Source organism: Oxyura jamaicensis, chromosome 30 (genome assembly GCF_011077185.1).
Source record: "Oxyura jamaicensis isolate SHBP4307 breed ruddy duck chromosome 30, BPBGC_Ojam_1.0, whole genome shotgun sequence".
NCBI classification, from domain to species: Eukaryota; Metazoa; Chordata; class Aves; order Anseriformes; family Anatidae; genus Oxyura; species Oxyura jamaicensis.
The window spans coordinates 432965-448971 of record NC_048921.1 but is presented as its reverse complement, the minus strand read 5'-3'; the positions used below and the strand labels follow the sequence as shown (position 1 = coordinate 448971).

General features: G+C 60.7%; 1 protein-coding gene across 5 annotated transcripts; it reads left to right on the top strand.

Moving 5' to 3' along the window:
* The first annotated feature begins 624 nt into the window (after nt 1–624).
* PNPLA6 (patatin like phospholipase domain containing 6) lies at nt 625–14597 on the top strand. 5 transcript variants are annotated; one of them, XM_035308718.1, is made up of 36 exons: nt 625–734; nt 822–884; nt 1617–1704; nt 1940–2022; nt 2101–2198; nt 2270–2410; nt 2616–2775; nt 2856–2936; nt 3160–3288; nt 3372–3452; nt 3557–3677; nt 3771–3854; nt 4302–4408; nt 4493–4684; nt 5203–5280; nt 5512–5717; nt 5848–5979; nt 6054–6177; nt 6252–6365; nt 6951–7026; nt 7179–7319; nt 7647–7710; nt 7782–7950; nt 8020–8202; nt 8285–8403; nt 8542–8698; nt 9017–9133; nt 9247–9316; nt 10219–10335; nt 10641–10757; nt 12118–12266; nt 12340–12492; nt 13241–13357; nt 13607–13703; nt 13787–13896; nt 14174–14597. In XM_035308718.1, the coding sequence occupies exons 1-36, from the start codon at nt 696–698 to the stop codon at nt 14237–14239; spliced, it is 4143 nt and encodes a 1380-aa protein (XP_035164609.1). In that variant the 5' UTR covers nt 625–695; the 3' UTR covers nt 14240–14597. The 5 variants fall into 5 exon arrangements, with proteins under 5 accessions (XP_035164609.1, XP_035164612.1, XP_035164608.1 ...); XM_035308721.1 differs by lacking the exon at nt 10219–10335; XM_035308717.1 differs by having other exon boundaries at nt 3557–3854.
* Nucleotides 14598–16007: the final 1410 nt, after the last annotated feature.

Below are 16007 nucleotides of genomic sequence, written 5' to 3'. Positions count from 1 at the left end.
GGGGGGGGGGGGTAATACTGGAAGAGTTTTGTCTTAGGTGGGGGCAGAACCAGCCGGGGGGGCAATACTGGCCTTGGGGGGGGTGGGGGAAGAAGCCATGGGGGGGGCAGTTGTCACCCCCAGGGGGGCCCTGGCCCATGCTGTCCCCACCCATGGTGGCAGTGGCAGGGGGTGACATGTGCCAACCCTCGGTGACGTCCCCACGCCGGTGCCTGCCGGTGCCACTGCCACCTCCCCGGGCGTCCTTGGGAAGGACGGGGGACGCTAGGGGTGGCACTGTCCCCTTCGGGTGCCAGCAGGGCAAGCAGCAGGGGTGGCACCCAGGGTGACGTGTGACAATGGGGACCAGCAGTGGCCTCGGCATGGTGTCGAGGGCTGTCGCAACGCCTGACAGTTCCTGCCACCGCTTCCTCTTCCTGCCGGGAGAGGGGACGCGAAAGTCCCCAAAGGGACACAGAAGTCCTCACCCAGCCCCTCCATGCCACCCAGCGCCACGGGGACACCCTGGGGACACCCCAGACCCTCCCTGCTGTGACCCCCCTGTGTCTAATCGGGGCAGAATCACCTCATTTTGGGACATCACCCTATTGTCACCACTCTGCTTACGCTTCTCTGTACAGCAAACCCTGAATTATTTTGTCCCGTTTTCCCCCTTTTTTGGCAGCTTTCTGCATGGGCAGAGCCCCGTGGCAGCCATGGGGCAGGGCGAGTCGGAGCCGCAGGAGGAGGCGGAGGTAGGAAACGCCACTGCCACTGGATGGGGTGACGGTCCCCACCCTGGGGTGTCCCCTGCCCTGGGGCTCAGCCGCCTGTCCCCGCAGGACGCGTCCCTGACAGCCGTGCTGCCCAAGCTGTTCACCGATGAGCAGCTCTCCACCGGGGCGGTGAGTGCCACCAACTTGTCCCCACGCCCTTGGGCAGAACATCCTGGTCCCCGTTGTCCTCATCCAAAGCATCCCAGTCCCTGACATCCCAGTCCAAAGGGACGCAAGCATTTCCCTTTGCCTCAGGGGACGGTGTTCTGGTGCCTGATGGCATTAAGGGAAATGAAGGTGACAAACCTGTCCCCCTGGCCTTGGGGACACAGTCCTGGACTGGCTGCTGTTGAGCGCCCCTAAAGGCACGCAAGGTTGTCACCGTGCCCCAGCGGACACCAAGTGGTTCCCGCTCATTTGGGGGTAGTGTCCTGGTCCCTGGTGTTGCTGAGCACCCCCAAGGGGGTACAAACTTGTCCCCGTGCCCCAGGGGAGAGGAACTTGTCCCCATACGCCCCAGGAACAGCATCCCAGTCCCCAGAACTGTTGAGCCCATCTGAAGGGACGCAAACTTGTCCCCGTGTCGCAAGGGACAGTGTCCTGGTCCTGATAGTGTTGAGCACCCCCAAGGGGACACAAACTTGTCCCCATGCCTTTAGGGACACCGTCCTGGTTCCCGATGCTGCTTAGCCCCTGTGAGGACAAGTTCTTGTCCCCACACCCCAAGGCACAGCATCCTGGTCCCCAACACCGTCAAGCACCTGTCCTCCGTGCTTGTCACCAGGGTGGCAGTGCCACGCTCTTGTCTCCATGCAACGGGGGGGTCCAGGGGCCTCATGGGGACCCCGTCTCCCTCCGCAGGTACTGGGGGTGATGCTCGGCCTCAGCCTCTTCACAGTCCTCGTTGCCGCTGCCATCGTGGTGCTGGTCCGGCGGCTGCGCCTTAAGAGTGAGTGGCACCAGGTGACAACACCATGGTGGTCCTGGGGAATGGCACAGAGTGACACCCTGAGCACCACCCGTGCCTCAGTTTCCTCCATGAATCATAGAGGGATGGGCGTGTGGGGAGGTGGCACAAGGCAGGGGGCACAGGATGGTGACACGAGGTGGGTGGCCTTGGGTGGGTGACAGTGGCGGGGTGACAGGGCCATGCCCCATTAACCTGTCCTCTTCCTGCTGTCCAGAGGTCCCGGCACAGGGGACACCCAAATACCGCTTCCGAAAGAGAGACAAGGTGCTTTTCTACGGGCGCAAGATCATGCGCAAGGTGATGCTCGGGGTGGCAGCGGGGGTGGCATCTCCCTGGTGTCACCAGCAGGTGACATCCCCTCTCGGTCTCCGCCAGGTCTCCCAGTCCACCTCCTCCCTGGTGGACACCACCATTTCCAGCACCTCGCGGCCCCGCATGAAGAAGAAGCTCAAGATGCTCAACATTGCCAAAAAGTGAGGTGCCACCGGTGGTGGGCGGTGGCAGAGCCTGGTGTCACCTCGCTGTCACCTCACTGTCCCCTCAGGTTCCTGCGTATCCAGAAGGAGCTGCCCACACTGCAGCTGAAGGAGCCCCCACCCTCCGTGCTGGAAGCCGACCTGACCGAATTCGACGTGGCCAATTCCCACCTCCCCTCTGAGGTGCTCTACATGCTCAAAAACGTCCGGTGAGGCTCAGGATCTGGCCCTGGGTTCACAATCTGGCCGCACCATCCCCAACCCAAAGCTGTTTTATGGGGTGATGGACCCATGGGCATTCGGAGGATGCTCTCCTCTCTGCATCCCCTGGTGCTGAGCTGATGGGATGCTGGGGTGGCTTTTTGGTGTGGTGCCCATTGGGCTTGGTGTCACCTGCTGTCCCTGTCTTCACAGCGTGCTGGGACACTTTGAGAAGCCGCTGTTCCTGGAGCTCTGCAAGCACATGGTTTTCCAGCAGTGTCAGCAAGGGGATTACGTCTTCCGACCCGGTCAGCCCGACACCAGCATCTACGTGCTGCAGGATGGCAAGCTAGAGCTGCTCCTGACTGAACCGGTGCGGGGACAGGGCTGGGGACAGGATGGGGACACTGCGGGGACAGGGCTGTAAAGAGCAGGAGGGTTTGTGCTGTGTAGGACGGAAAGGAGACGGTGATGAAAGAGGTATTCCCCGGAGACAGCGTGCACAGCCTGCTCAGCATCCTCGATGTCATCACGGTACCGGCCCTGCAGCTGTCCCCAGACCTTCTCCTAGGCCACTGGGGCTGTCCCCAAGCCCAACCATGGCTGTCCCCAAACCTCTCCCGGACCAAGTGTGGTCATCCCCAAACCCCACCACCCCGACCGTGGCTGCAGCTGTCCCTCTATACCCCCTCCAAGCCAGGGAGGGGGGTGTCTCACCGTCCTGGCAGTGACACTGCCACCGCTGGCTGTCCCCTAGGGCCACCAGCGGCCGTACCGGACGGTGTGTGCACGGGCGGCGGAGGACTCCACTGTGCTGCGGCTGCCAGTCGAAGCCTTCTCAGCCGTCTTCGAGAAATACCCTGAAAGCTTGGTGCGGGTGGTGCAGGTGAGCCTGGTAGCGGGGAGGGGATACTGGGGAGGTGTCCCCAGGGGCGGATGAGGGACACTGACGCCTTCTGGTCCCCACAGATCATCATGGTGCGCTTGCAGCGCGTCACCTTCCTGGCACTGCACAATTACTTGGGATTGACCAACGAGCTTTTCAGCCACGTGAGCGTGGGAGAGAGCCTCCTGAAAATGGGGTTCTTGTCTGGATGCCCCCAAAAAGGGGGACGCCCCATTGTCCTTGCACTGGTGACGCGTCCCCTTTGCAGGAGATGCAGCCGCTGCGGCTCTTCCCACAGCCCGGCCACGCCACCCGCACCAGCCCCGTCCGCCACAGCAAGCGGGGGCTCAGTGCCGCCGAAGAGGGCAGGGAAAGGCAAACGGAGCTGGGTAGGGTCTGGGATGGGGTGACCAGACCCCCCTTACCCTCCCGCCCCCCCCACCTCACAGCAGGAGGCCACTCACGGCCATCTCACCCCACAGCTGAGCCGCTGAAAGCCGGAGCCCTGGATGCCCCTGCGCCGCCACTGCTGAGCCGCTGCATCTCCATGCCAGTGGATATCTCCGGTGGGTCGGGGGCTGGAGGAAAGAAGGGGGGGCCCTTGGGGTCATGCGTCACCTCCTGAGGGTTGTGCATCCCACTCTGGGCTCGTACAACCACCCCAAGGGTCACACAACCACTCCAAGTATTGTGCAGACCCTCCAAGGATCACACAGACCCCCTGAGGATTATGTGTCTCCCACAAGGGTCGTGAAGCCCCCCAAGTGTCATTCTTCTCACTCTGGATTCATGCAGCCCCCTAAGGGTCATGAAGCTCCCCTAAGGGTCATACGTCCCACCCTGGGCTCATGCAGCCTCCCCAGTGTTGTTGCAGCCCGCATGGGCATGTATCATCCCCCCTTCCCAGCCTCAAGCATGCACCGCTCTGGCCTCGCAATCCCCCCCGGTGCGCCCAGCCTGGGGTCCCGGTACCCCACTGGTGACCACCCTGTCCCCTCCCTGGCGGGGTGCAGGCATCCAGAAGGGTCCCCGCTCCGACTTTGATATGGCCTACGAGCGCGGCCGCATCTCGGTGTCACTGCAGGAGGACAGCACCGGCGCCATGGCCGCCTTCTCCCGGGTAAGGCCGTGGCCAACCGCGTCCTCCCAAATCCGCGTCCACCTCGATGCAGACCGGTGCTGGACCCGGCCCCCATCCCCTCAGTCTGTCTCACATGAGCCCAAGGAGCGCAAGTCAGTGACGGTGGAGGAGCAGCCATCGGGTATCTACCGCTACAACTACTGCGAAGATGACTCAGCGAGCGGGGACTGGCCCTTTGGGCCCTACCAGGGCCGCCAGACCAGCACCATCTTTGAGGCTGCCAAGCAGGAGCTGGTCAAGCTGATGAAGGTGGAGGTGAGACCGCAAACGGAGCTGGCGAGGGGAGATCTTGGCCTCGTGGTGGTTCCCCATTGCCTCGTGGTGCTCCCCATCAGCTTGTTCTGGGCCTGCATGGCTTCATGGTGGGTCCATGTGGCCTTGTGGTGGGCCCCCAACACCTCATGGTGTTCCCCATTGCCTCTTGGTGGATCCCATTGTGTCATGGTGGTCCCCCGTGGCCTCTTGGTGGGTCTATGTCACCTCATGGTGGTTCTCTGTCACCTCATGGTGGGTCCCCATCACCTCGTGGTAGGCCCTGTTGCCTCATGGTGTCACCATCACCTCATGGTGGGCCCCTGTGGCCTTCTGGTGTCCTTGTCACCTCATGGTGGGTCCCCATCACAACGTAGTGGGCTCCTGTTGCCTCATGGTGGGTCTCCATCACCTCGTGGCGGGCCCCTGTGGTCTTGTGGTGGTCCCAATCACTTTGTGGTAGTTTCCTTTGGTTTCCCGGTGCTCCCTATCACCTTATGTGAAATCCTTCTTCCACCCAGGACCCTTCTCTGCTCAACAATCGTGTTTTGCTCCATCATGCAAAAGCCGGGACGGTCATTGCCCGTCAAGGGGACCAGGTAGGTCTGGGTTTTGCGGGGCTGCTGTGACATCTTGCTCTCCCTACCCCATATTTTTGTGGGGTGCTGCATTTCCTGTGCCTGCCCTATGGGTGGTGGGGGGCATGAACCATCCCTGGAGCTGCTCCAGTGAAGAGGAGCAGAAGAAACCGCAAGCGTTGCTGGTGGGGACCCCTTGCCCCCGGGGGGTGATCAAGGCAGGGTACTGGTGACGGGGTGCCATTTTGGCAGGATGTGAGCCTCCACTTCGTGCTGTGGGGCTGCCTGCATGTGTACCAGAGGATGATCGACAAGGCGGAGGACGTCTGCCTCTTCCTGACACAGCCTGGCGAGATGGTGGGGCAACTGGCCGTGCTCACTGGTGAACCCCTCATCTTCACCATCAAGGCCAACCGTGACTGCACCTTCCTCAAGATTTCCAAATCGGACTTCTATGAGTGAGTCCCAAGCACCAACGAAAGGGTTTTGGTGCTGGAGGGGGGTTCTGGGCTGAACACAGCTCAGCATCTATGGTGGTGGTATCTCCTGGGGCCGCCACCTTGTCCCCCAACTGCTGTTGGTCCATAGGATCATGCGGGAGCAGCCCAGCGTGGTGCTGAGTGTTGCCCACACTGTGGCCGCCCGCATGTCACCCTTCGTGCGCCAGATGGACTTCGCCATCGACTGGATGGCGGTGGAGGCCGGACGGGCGCTCTACAGGTGGGTGCCCCCCACCTTGGCTCGGTGGGGACCCCCTTAGCACAGGGGTAACGTCCCTTTGGTGGCGTCCTCAGGCAGGGCGACAAGTCGGACTGCACCTACATCGCGCTCAACGGGCGCCTCCGCTCCGTCATCCAGAAGGGGAGCGGCAAGAAGGAGCTCATTGGGGAGTACGGCCGCGGGGACCTCATTGGCGTGGTGAGACCCGTGCTGGCACTGGGACGGGTGATACGTCTTGGCTATACGTCTCAGCTATACATCATCTTCTCCAGGTGGAAGCCCTCACCCGGCAGCCCCGTGCCACCACAGTCCACGCAGTCCGGGACACGGAGCTGGCTAAGCTTCCTGAGGGCACCTTGAACAACATCAAGCGTCGATACCCTCAGGTATCCCCAAAATCCTGCCCTGCCATCGGAGCAAAATGGGTTGTGCTGGGGGGTCCCAACCGTACTGCCACGGGAAGATGGATCAGATGGGATGGATCCTCTCTGTCAAAACTCAAAACGGAGAAGGGATCAACCTGAGCGTGGCAGAGGAGTGCCTAAGGGGAATTCTTGAAACCTCACCAACCTCAACATTTTGTGAGATTTGAGAGGCTGGATTGATGCTGGTGCTGGTGTCCATGGCTTGGTCCTGTTGAAGTCTGGTGGCCTCCAATGTTGGAGGTCCCTATGCCAGGGTCTGCTGGTCCTTCCAGGGGAAGGAGCACATCCCAGTATCCCAACTGGTGGTTCTGACACCCATTAAAACCATCTTAAAGAATTAAGGCAGTGATGAGAGCTGGCAGGGGAAAAAGGCTGGTGTCCTGAAGGGATGCTCTTCGCTGAGGTCCCCAAAGATGGATGGTGGTGGTGGTGGCACCCAAAAAAGCACATGGGATGCTGGTTCTGGTCCTGCTCTGGGGTGTTAATGTGTCTCTGGCTCAGGGAGCCCCGCCAGCTCTGATGATTGTCCCCCTACTTGTCCCATAGGTTGTCACCCGTCTCATCCACCTCCTGAGTCAGAAGATCTTGGGAAACCTCCAGCAGCTCCGCGGCCCCTTTCCAGGTGGGTCCCAAAGGGATGAAGGACAGTGGGGACAAGGTGACAAGGGGTGCACCTTTCTGGAGCCAGTGGCTGTCATCGGAGCAGAGTCCAGGAAGTGTCCCCTGCCCTGTCATGCTATCCTCCTGCTGCCACCGCATCTTCTCGTCATGCAGGCTCTGGTTTGGGCATGGCCTCCAGCTCAGAGCCCACCAACCCTACCAGCAACCTGTCAACGGTGGCGGTGCTGCCGGTGTGCGACGACGTGCCCACGGCCGCCTTCACATTGGAGCTCAAGCACGCACTTAACGCCATTGGTGAGTGTTGGCATGGCAGCAGCAACCACGGCACGGTGGTGGCCATGGCATGGATGTGACCATGGTGTGGTGGTGACCCTAGGCCATGATATGACATTGACAGCAGCCCCATGGTGTAGCAGTGACCATGGCACAGTGGTGACCACAATTCCATGGCATACCAATAGCCATGGAAGGGTGCTGGAACCCCATGGTGTGGTGGAGACTGTGGCTTGGTGGTGATTTGAACCCCATGGCATGGTGGTGACCATGCAATGGTGGTGATTGTGGCTTGGTGACGACGACAGCCACATGACATTGCAGTGATCACGGTCCTGCCTCTCCCAGGTCCCACCCTGCTCCTCACCAGTGACATCATCCGTGCTCGACTTGGCTCCTCAGCGCTTGACAGGTAACTCCCGGCAGGAGGGACATCGCTGGTGACCCAACGCTGTGCTGCGTCTGACCCCTCCATCCCGGCAGCATCCAGGAGTATCGCCTGTCGGGCTGGTTGGCGCAGCAAGAAGACATCCACCGCATTGTGCTCTACCAAACTGACTGCACCCTAACGCCGTGGACTGTGCGCTGCATCCGTCAGGCTGACTGCATCCTCATCATAGGCTTGGGCGACCAGGAGCCGGCACTGGGAGAGGTGAGGGGCGTGTGGCAGGGTGCGTGTGGCAGGAACAACACAGTGCCATGCAGCTGATGTCCTCTGCAGCTGGAGCAGATGCTGGAGAACACAGCGGTGCGCGCGCTGAAGCAGCTGGTCCTCCTGCACCGCGAGGATGGCCCCAGCCCGTCCCGCACCGTCGAGTGGCTCAACATGCGGAGCTGGTGCTCAGGCCATCTGCACATCAAGTGTCCCCGACGTGTTTTCTCCCGTCGCAGCCCTGCCAAGCTGGTAGGTGCCACCACCACATGTCCCCAGCCCGGGTGTCCCCTGCGCTCTGCTGCCGTCATCATCCATTGTTCCCTGTCCCCAGCGGGAGATGTATGAGAAGGTGTTTGAGAAGAGCACCGATCGGCACAGCGACTTCTCCCGCTTGGCGCGGGTGCTCACTGGTAACACCATTGCCCTTGTCCTGGGGGGTGGCGGAGCCAGGTGGGTGCTGCACTGGGGCAGGATGCGACCCGGCGGGATGGGTGTCCCACCTCGGTGACCGCTCTCATTATCATTCAATGACCACTTTTTTCTTTATTTTTCCCCACCTCGTCTCCCATGTCTGCTTCCCCCTGCCAGGGGCTGCTCCCACATCGGGGTGATCAAGTCGATGGAGGAGGCGGGGATCCCCATTGACATGGTTGGTGGCACCTCCATCGGCTCCTTCATCGGGGCGCTGTACGCCGAGGAGCGCAGCGCCGTGCGCACCAAGCAGCGGGCACGTGAGTGGGCCAAGGTGGGTGCCTGGCGAAGCTGGGCAGGGGTGCACATCCGGCCCTCACCATCACCGTTTTGTGTGGACACCAGCACAGTGCCCTGCCTGCCTGGGGCCAGCCATGGCCAGGGTGTTTCTAAAGCACCTTCCTCTCTTCTTCCTGTTCCTCTTCCTTTTCTTCTTCCTCTTTTTCTCCCTCCTTATATTTTCTCCTTTTTTTTTTTTCTCCTTCTCTCCTCATTCACCTTTTTCCTTCTTTCCTTTTTTCTCCTTTCTTTTCCTCCTCTTTCTCCTTCTCCTCCTCCTCCTCCTCCTTCGTCCCCTTACCTTCTCCTCCAGTGCATGAATTCGGTGTTCGAGACCGTCCTGGATCTCACCTACCCCATCACCTCCATGTTTTCAGGCTCTGCCTTCAACGCCAGCATCAACAAGGTTTTCCAGGACAAGCAGATCGAGGTGCACCACGTGGCCCTTCCCAGGGCTGCACCCACCCACAGGGGGTCCCAGCTGGCTCCCCACTCCACTGCCACCGTCCCCATAATGTCACCCACCTCGTCTTGTCCCCACAGGACCTTTGGCTTCCCTACTTCAATGTCACGACTGACATCACGGCCTCGGCTATGCGGGTGCACACAGACGGTAAGAGCTCCCCAGGGAACTGGGGACGCTCTCCGGCACCGCCGTGTCTGTCTGTGCGGGGACCCTCCTAACCGGCACCCCAAAAACAGTGCCACTGTCACCTGGCTGGGGGAGGACGCATCCTGGCAAGCAAAGGGCTCAGAGCCCAGGCATTGGTGGTGTCCCAAGGCCACACAATGCTGGTAACCAGCAAAGCTCAGTTCCCCTGAGCTATGCCCCATGTCCTTGATGGGGTTAGCAACAGAATTGGGGTGTGGAGCTGCCCCCCTTGAGTGTGCACGTCCCCTCTAACGTATATGCTCACCACTAACCCTTGCTCACAGCATGGGGGTGTGGGGCTGTCCTGCTGAGGACAACGTGGTGGTGGTGGTTGAGACAATGTGATGATGGTGGGGACAATGAATGTGATGTTCTGGGGATGTGGTGATGGTGGGGACAACGTGATGGTGGTGGGCACAACATGATGGTGAGGGCAACCTGGTGGTGGGGTCAACGTGGTGGTGTTGTGATGGGGATGTTGTGATGGGGACAATGCAGTGGTGGTGATGGGGACCACGCGGTGGTGGTGGTGGGGATAATGTGGTGGCTGCCCCTCATCCTTGCCTGGTGCTGGAGCTCACCTGGGACATTGAACCGTCCATGGGGCGCACGCGGTGGCTTGTAGACAGCCTGGCTCTTGCTCCACCTGCTCCTCTGGCCTCTAACTCCAACTAATTCCCACTCACCACCCCTAACCCTCTGTCCTTCCCCATCCCACTGTGGCCAAGGTGCTTTCCCCAGCGTGGCTTACTCTTGGGACTAAAAACACCCCACCAGTGCCAGAAGCCTCAGTCACCTGCTGCCAGGGGCTAGCGCATGTCCCATCCCCCCAGGACCATGACCGTGTCCTCTCCCTCCGGCAGGCAGCGTTTGGCGCTACGTCCGAGCCAGTGCATCTTATACCCCCTACCTGCCTCCGCTCTGCGACCCCAAGGACAGCCACTGGCTCGTGGATGGCTGCTATGTTAACAATGTCCCAGGTCAGCATCTCCCTCGCTGGGGCTACCGGCCCCCCAAAAACACCCCCTTTTCCCACCCAAAAATAAAAAACAACACACAAAACAACCCCACATCCCATCCCAGGTGGAGCCATCTAGGCTTTGTAAACGGCCAGTCAGGGTGCGTGCCGCCCCGGTGGGTGCCTCTGCCACCTATGGGTGCCCACTGGACCCCCGTGGGGTGCAGATGTCCCTGGGCAAGGGCAGGGACGAGGGGCAGCCCCCTGGGGGGCTCAGGCAGGCGTGGGGCGGGCCGTGCTCACTGCGTTTGTTCCCCGCCGGCGCAGGCTCGCTCTGGCGGTACGTGCGAGCCAGCATGACCCTTTCTGGGTACCTACCGCCACTCTGCGACCCCAAGGATGGCAACTTGCTGATGGACGGTGGTTACATCAACAACCTGCCAGGCAAGTAGCGCCCCAACAGCATCACCGCCACCGCCCGCCACAGCTGATGCGGCTCCAGGTCCAGCCCCAGTGGCGGGCGGTTGGGTGGGAGCTGTGTGTCCACCAAGGGATGGGTCTTCAATGGTCTTCGATCCACTGTTGAGGACGGATTTGGGCTGTCTCGCATGCTTTTGCATTGATTCTTGGTGTCTTTGGCATTGGGTCCCCTCTCGGCATCTTCATCCTACTTCCCGTGCAAGAGACATCCATCTGCCTGGCATCGTCTCTTGGTGTCCTCAGCACCAGGCGGCTTCCAAGGGCATCTTTGTGTTTCTTCATATACAAGATGTGACCCTTCGTCTTGCATCATACTTTGGTGTTGGGTGTCCTCTTGGGGCATCTTCATCCTCCCTCATGTACAAGAGTCGCACAGTGTTGTGTCAGCTCTTGGTGTCCTCAGCACCAAGATGATTCCAGATCATCTTCACTCTTCGTGTACAAAAAATGTCCCTCTGTCTTGCATTACATCTGGGTGTCCTCAGCACTGGGTGCCCTCCTAGAGCATCTTCATGCTCCTTCACATGCCAACCACCTTCATCCATCTTGCATCATCCTCTCATCCTTGTTTTCTCAGCACTAGATGCCCTCTCTGAGCATCTCTGTCCTCCTTCCCATGCAAGACGGCTCCATCTATCTGTTACCATCTCTTGGTGTCTTTGACACCAGGTGCCCTCCCAAGGACATCAACATACTCTGCAAGCCAGCTCCCTCCATCCTACACCTTTTGGTGTCTTTGGTACTGGCTGCCCTCCTGGGACATCTTTGTGCTCCTTCATGCACAAACCAACTTCAGCCATCCAGAGTCATTGTTTCTTGATGTCTTTTGCCCTCCTGGAGCATCTCCATCCTCCTTGACATGCAAGTCACCTTTGTCCCTGTTGTATCATCATTTCCTGATGTCCTCAGTACCAGGTGTCCTCCTGGGACATCTCCATCTGCCTCCACATTCAAGCTGTCTTCATCTGCCATGCGTTGTATCCTGGTGTCCTTGGCACTGGGTGCCCTCCTGGGGGTCCCTCCACACTTCTCATCCCACCGTGGACACTGCAACTTGCCTGCACCCTCCTGTCACCTTTGCACATGCAGCAGGTTGCAACGCTGCTCTGCTCCCCACTGGCACATCATGCCACTGGGCTCCTGCCCCCAAATCCAGCACCCATGGGACATTCCTCATCCCCCCCACAAGCCCTCAGCATGGCTTTGCCATGGTCAGGAACAATCCCTCGCCCTGCTCCGCTTGTGCCACCGCCTCTCACGGTGGGCTCCGACTGGGGAAAACCAGGGTGTTGCCAACCCAGCTTCCTCTTTTCCCACCCTGCAGCCGACATCGCCCGCAACATGGGTGCCAAGACGGTGATTGCCATCGATGTGGGCAGCCAGGACGAGACAGACCTGTGCAACTACGGGGACAGCCTGTCAGGCTGGTGGCTGCTCTGGAAACGCCTCAACCCCTGGGCTGAGAAAGTCAAGGTGAGGAGCAGCAGGATGTGGAGACACCAGTGGGGACAGTGCAGGCAGGGTGCTGAGCTCCCTGTTCTCGCAGGTGCCTGACATGGCAGAGATCCAGTCGCGGTTGGCCTACGTGTCATGCGTGCGGCAGCTGGAGGTGGTGAAGTCCAGCTCGTACTGCGAGTACATCCGCCCCCCCATTGACCGCTTCAAGACCATGGATTTTGGCAAGTTCGACGAGATCTACGTGAGTCAGGGATGGAGAGGCTGAGGGGGTGGCCTGGACTATCAACAGGGTGTCTCAAGTCCTTGGTTGGGGTTTTTCAGCCATCATCTGGGGTGTTCTGGGTGTTGACTGGGATGCCCCAACCACTAATGGGATACCTCTGACATTGATCGGGGTACCTTGAGCATCTGTTGAGCATTAGCAGTGTGTCCTGGTCATCAGGCAGGATCAACCAGCAATGAACTGGGTGACCCAGCCACCATTTAGGGGTGCTTTGGCCCATCAGTTGGGGTGCCCTGGTTATTGATTGGGTCTCCTAGCCATTAACAGCTTACCTCAGGCCATCATTTGGGACATCTCAGCTATTTCTGGGGTTCCCCAGCAACTGGTTGGGATGTCTTTGCCTTCAGTTGTGTGTCGAAGCCATCATTTGAGTGCCCTGGCCATTAATGGGGTGACTGGACCATCACCTCGGGTTGCCCAAGCTATCATTCAGGGTGCCCAGGCCATCAGCTGCAGTGTCCTGCCCATCATTTGAGGTACCAGGGTCATGATTCAGAGTCCCCAGGTCATTGTTTAGGGTTTTCTGGCTACCATTTGGGGGTGCCCTGACCATCAGTTGGGTGCTCCAGCCATCAATTGGGTGTCCCATGCCATTGGTTGGGATGTCCTAGCCATCAGCTGGGATTCTGGACCATCCTTTGGGGTGCCCCATGCTATCGTTCAGGGTGCCCAGGCCACCAACGGGCTGCGGTCGCTCTCCCCACAGGATGTGGGGTACCAGCACGGCAAGGTGGTCTTCGACGGTTGGAGTCGGGGCGACATCATCGAGAAGATGGTGAAGGACCGACGCTCAGCCGACTTCTACGAGAGCAAACGCATGGATGTGAGCAGGGGTGGCACTGGGGTCTGCAGGTGTCAGTGGCTGCATGGAACCTGCCCCAAGGGCATCCTGGCATGGGCTACCCGAACCCTTGCACCGCCTGAGCACCTTTTGTCCCTCGTTGCCCCTCCCAGTACCCTTCCACTGCCCTACCCATCTCACGTCCCCCATCCTCATCCCCCAGCCTTGCCCCTCTCACGGTTAGGGGTGCATCTCAGACACCTTCCCCGCTATTTCCCCCCTGCCCCGTAGGTGCTCACATGCCCCAGTGCCGGCTTCACAGACCTGGCAGAGATCATCTCCCGCATCGAGCCCGCCAAGCCCTACCCATCAGATGGCTACGCAGATGGTGAGCAGGGACCAGGGTGCAGGGCTGGGGGCCCAATCCGGGCTCAGGGCCTGACCCCGAGGACCCCCCCTTTCCCTCCCCAGAGGAGTCCGACTACCTCACCGAGTACGAGGACGAGGGGCCGGAGCTAACGCGGGGCGAGGAGGAAGCATTTGCCCCAACTGAGTGGCCTGGAGCTGGCACTTCGGAGGCTGTGAGTCCTCCCTGACCACAGGGACCCTCCAAAATGAGGCCACTCAGAGCTTGGGAGCTCCCAAGGTTTCCCCAACTGCATGCATGGAAGGGGTGACATGGGGCAGATCCTGGCCCCAGTTGCAGGAAACCCCCAAAATGGGGTGTCCTGCAGTCTGGAGGCCCCCAGAGGTGTGCGTGGAGGGGGTTACATGGGGCAGAGCTCCCCAGCTGGGAGCTGATGGCTGCTGCGCTATGTCCTCATCCCAGTGTCCCCCACACGTCCCCTCTCTCCCCAGGAGGACGAGAAGAGCCTGCGGCACCGCCCGAGCCCAGCCCGAGCCTCCTCCACATCCCACACGTGAGCCCAGATGGCATCAAAGGAGCCCAAGAGGCCCCCTGGGTGCTGCACTGGCACTACCTCTGCGCCCCAGGCCCCCCTGACCCCCTCTTCCATGGCCACTTCCCTGGCCAGGGCTCAGCCCCATGGTACTTTCCCACTCACCCCAGGCTTGTCCCTGCTACTGTCCCCTAGCTGGGGTGACAACGGGGGCTCCAGCCCCCCTGCCCCCCTTTTTCCCCATCCTGCACTGTTGCACTGGCCCAAATCCCCCCTCCGTGGCCTGGCCACGCCCTGCTTTGCCTCAGGACCGAACCTGTGGTGGGGGGAGAAGTGACTGCTGTATATTTTTTTTTTTTATTATTATTATTATTTAAAACAAACCTGGCACTGTTTCTCCTGTGGGAATAAAGCTTCAAGGCTCGGGGCTGGCAGTGGCCAGCAGACGACCACCAGATGACACCATCAAATGCCCCCACGGTGCCAGTGGCCACAGCACAGTGCAAGACAAACGCTTTTTGAAACCAGCAGAGGAGGAATAGTCCCCATTGCAGCAGCAAAGTCACCCATGGGTGCTTGTCCAGCATCAGTCGGGCGTGTGGACACGCTGATGCAGCAGGAGGTTCGAGCTGCAGCTGTAGCGGCGGCCACAGTGGGTGCAGGGAAAGGGTCATTCACCGGCATACACCTGCTGGTGCCACAGCAGGGCTGAGCGGTGCCGGAAGCCACGGTGGCACTGGGGACAGCGGTGCGGCTGCTCCCCCGTGTGCCACTGGCTGTGCTCCAGCAAGCTGGCCCACTGGGCGAAGCGCTGCCCGCACTGCCCGCAGGTGAAGGGCCGCCCATCGGCATGGCCCCGGCAGTGCCGCAGGAGGTTGGCACGGTTGGCGAAGGCACGTAGGCACTTGGGGCAGGTGTGTGGCCGCTGGCTGGCATGGGTGCTGCGGCGGTGCTGGGCCAGGTAGGCACTTTGGGTGTAGGCACGGGGACAGTCAGGGCAGCGGTGTGGGCGCTTGCCGGTGTGCACCAGCTGGTTCTGCAGCAGCATGGCGCTGAGGGCAAAGGCTTTGCCACACTGGCCGCAGAGGAAGGGCCGCTCACCCGTGTGCACCAACCGGTGCCAGGCAAGGTGCGCCCGCTGCCAGAAACACTGCCCGCACTCGCCGCAGGCATGGGGCCGCTCACCAGTATGGGTCTGTGTGTGCCGGGCCAGGGTGGAGCGCAGGGCGAAGGCTTTGCCGCACTGCGGGCAGTAGTGTGGGCGTCCCACGCCGTGGGCACCCCGCTGGTGCTGGGCCAGGTGGGCACTCTGCCGGAAACGCTGCCGCACTCAGCGCAGGCGAAGGGACGCTCACCCTGCGCTGCCAGTAAAGGCTTTGCCGCACTCAGTGCAAGCGAAGGGTTGCTCGCCCATGTGGCCACGTTGGTGCGTGGCCAGCGCCGCCTGGTCACAGAAGCCACGGCCACACTCTGCGCAGGAGAAAGGGCGCTCGGCCCTGTGCAGCACCTGGTGCTGTATCAGCATGGTGCTGGCACCAAAGCACTTCCCAACACCCTGCAACGGAAGGGACGAGCCACCACGACAGGGTCCTCGCCATCACGCTGGCTTGGCTCTGCCGTGGCATCCTTGCGTTGGGGCTGGGGGTTCAGTTTGGTGCTGCTGGCATCGGCCGTGTCCTGGCACCGTGGCCCCAAATTGGTGCTGCTGGTGGCTGCCACATCCCAGTGCTCCGGCATTGGGTTGGAGCTGCCAGCACTGTCGCGGTCCCGGCACCCCAGCATTGGTTTGGTGA

Coding starts and splice junctions, on each gene's coding strand:
- PNPLA6 (XM_035308717.1), top strand. CDS start 696: ATGGGGCAGGGCGAGTCGGAGCCGCAGGAGGAGGCGGAG. Junction 3,289..3,371: donor GCTTGGTGCGGGTGGTGCAG/GTGAGCCTGGTA, acceptor TGGTCCCCACAG/ATCATCATGGTGCGCTTGCA. Junction 7,320..7,646: donor GCACGCACTTAACGCCATTG/GTGAGTGTTGGC, acceptor TGCCTCTCCCAG/GTCCCACCCTGCTCCTCACC.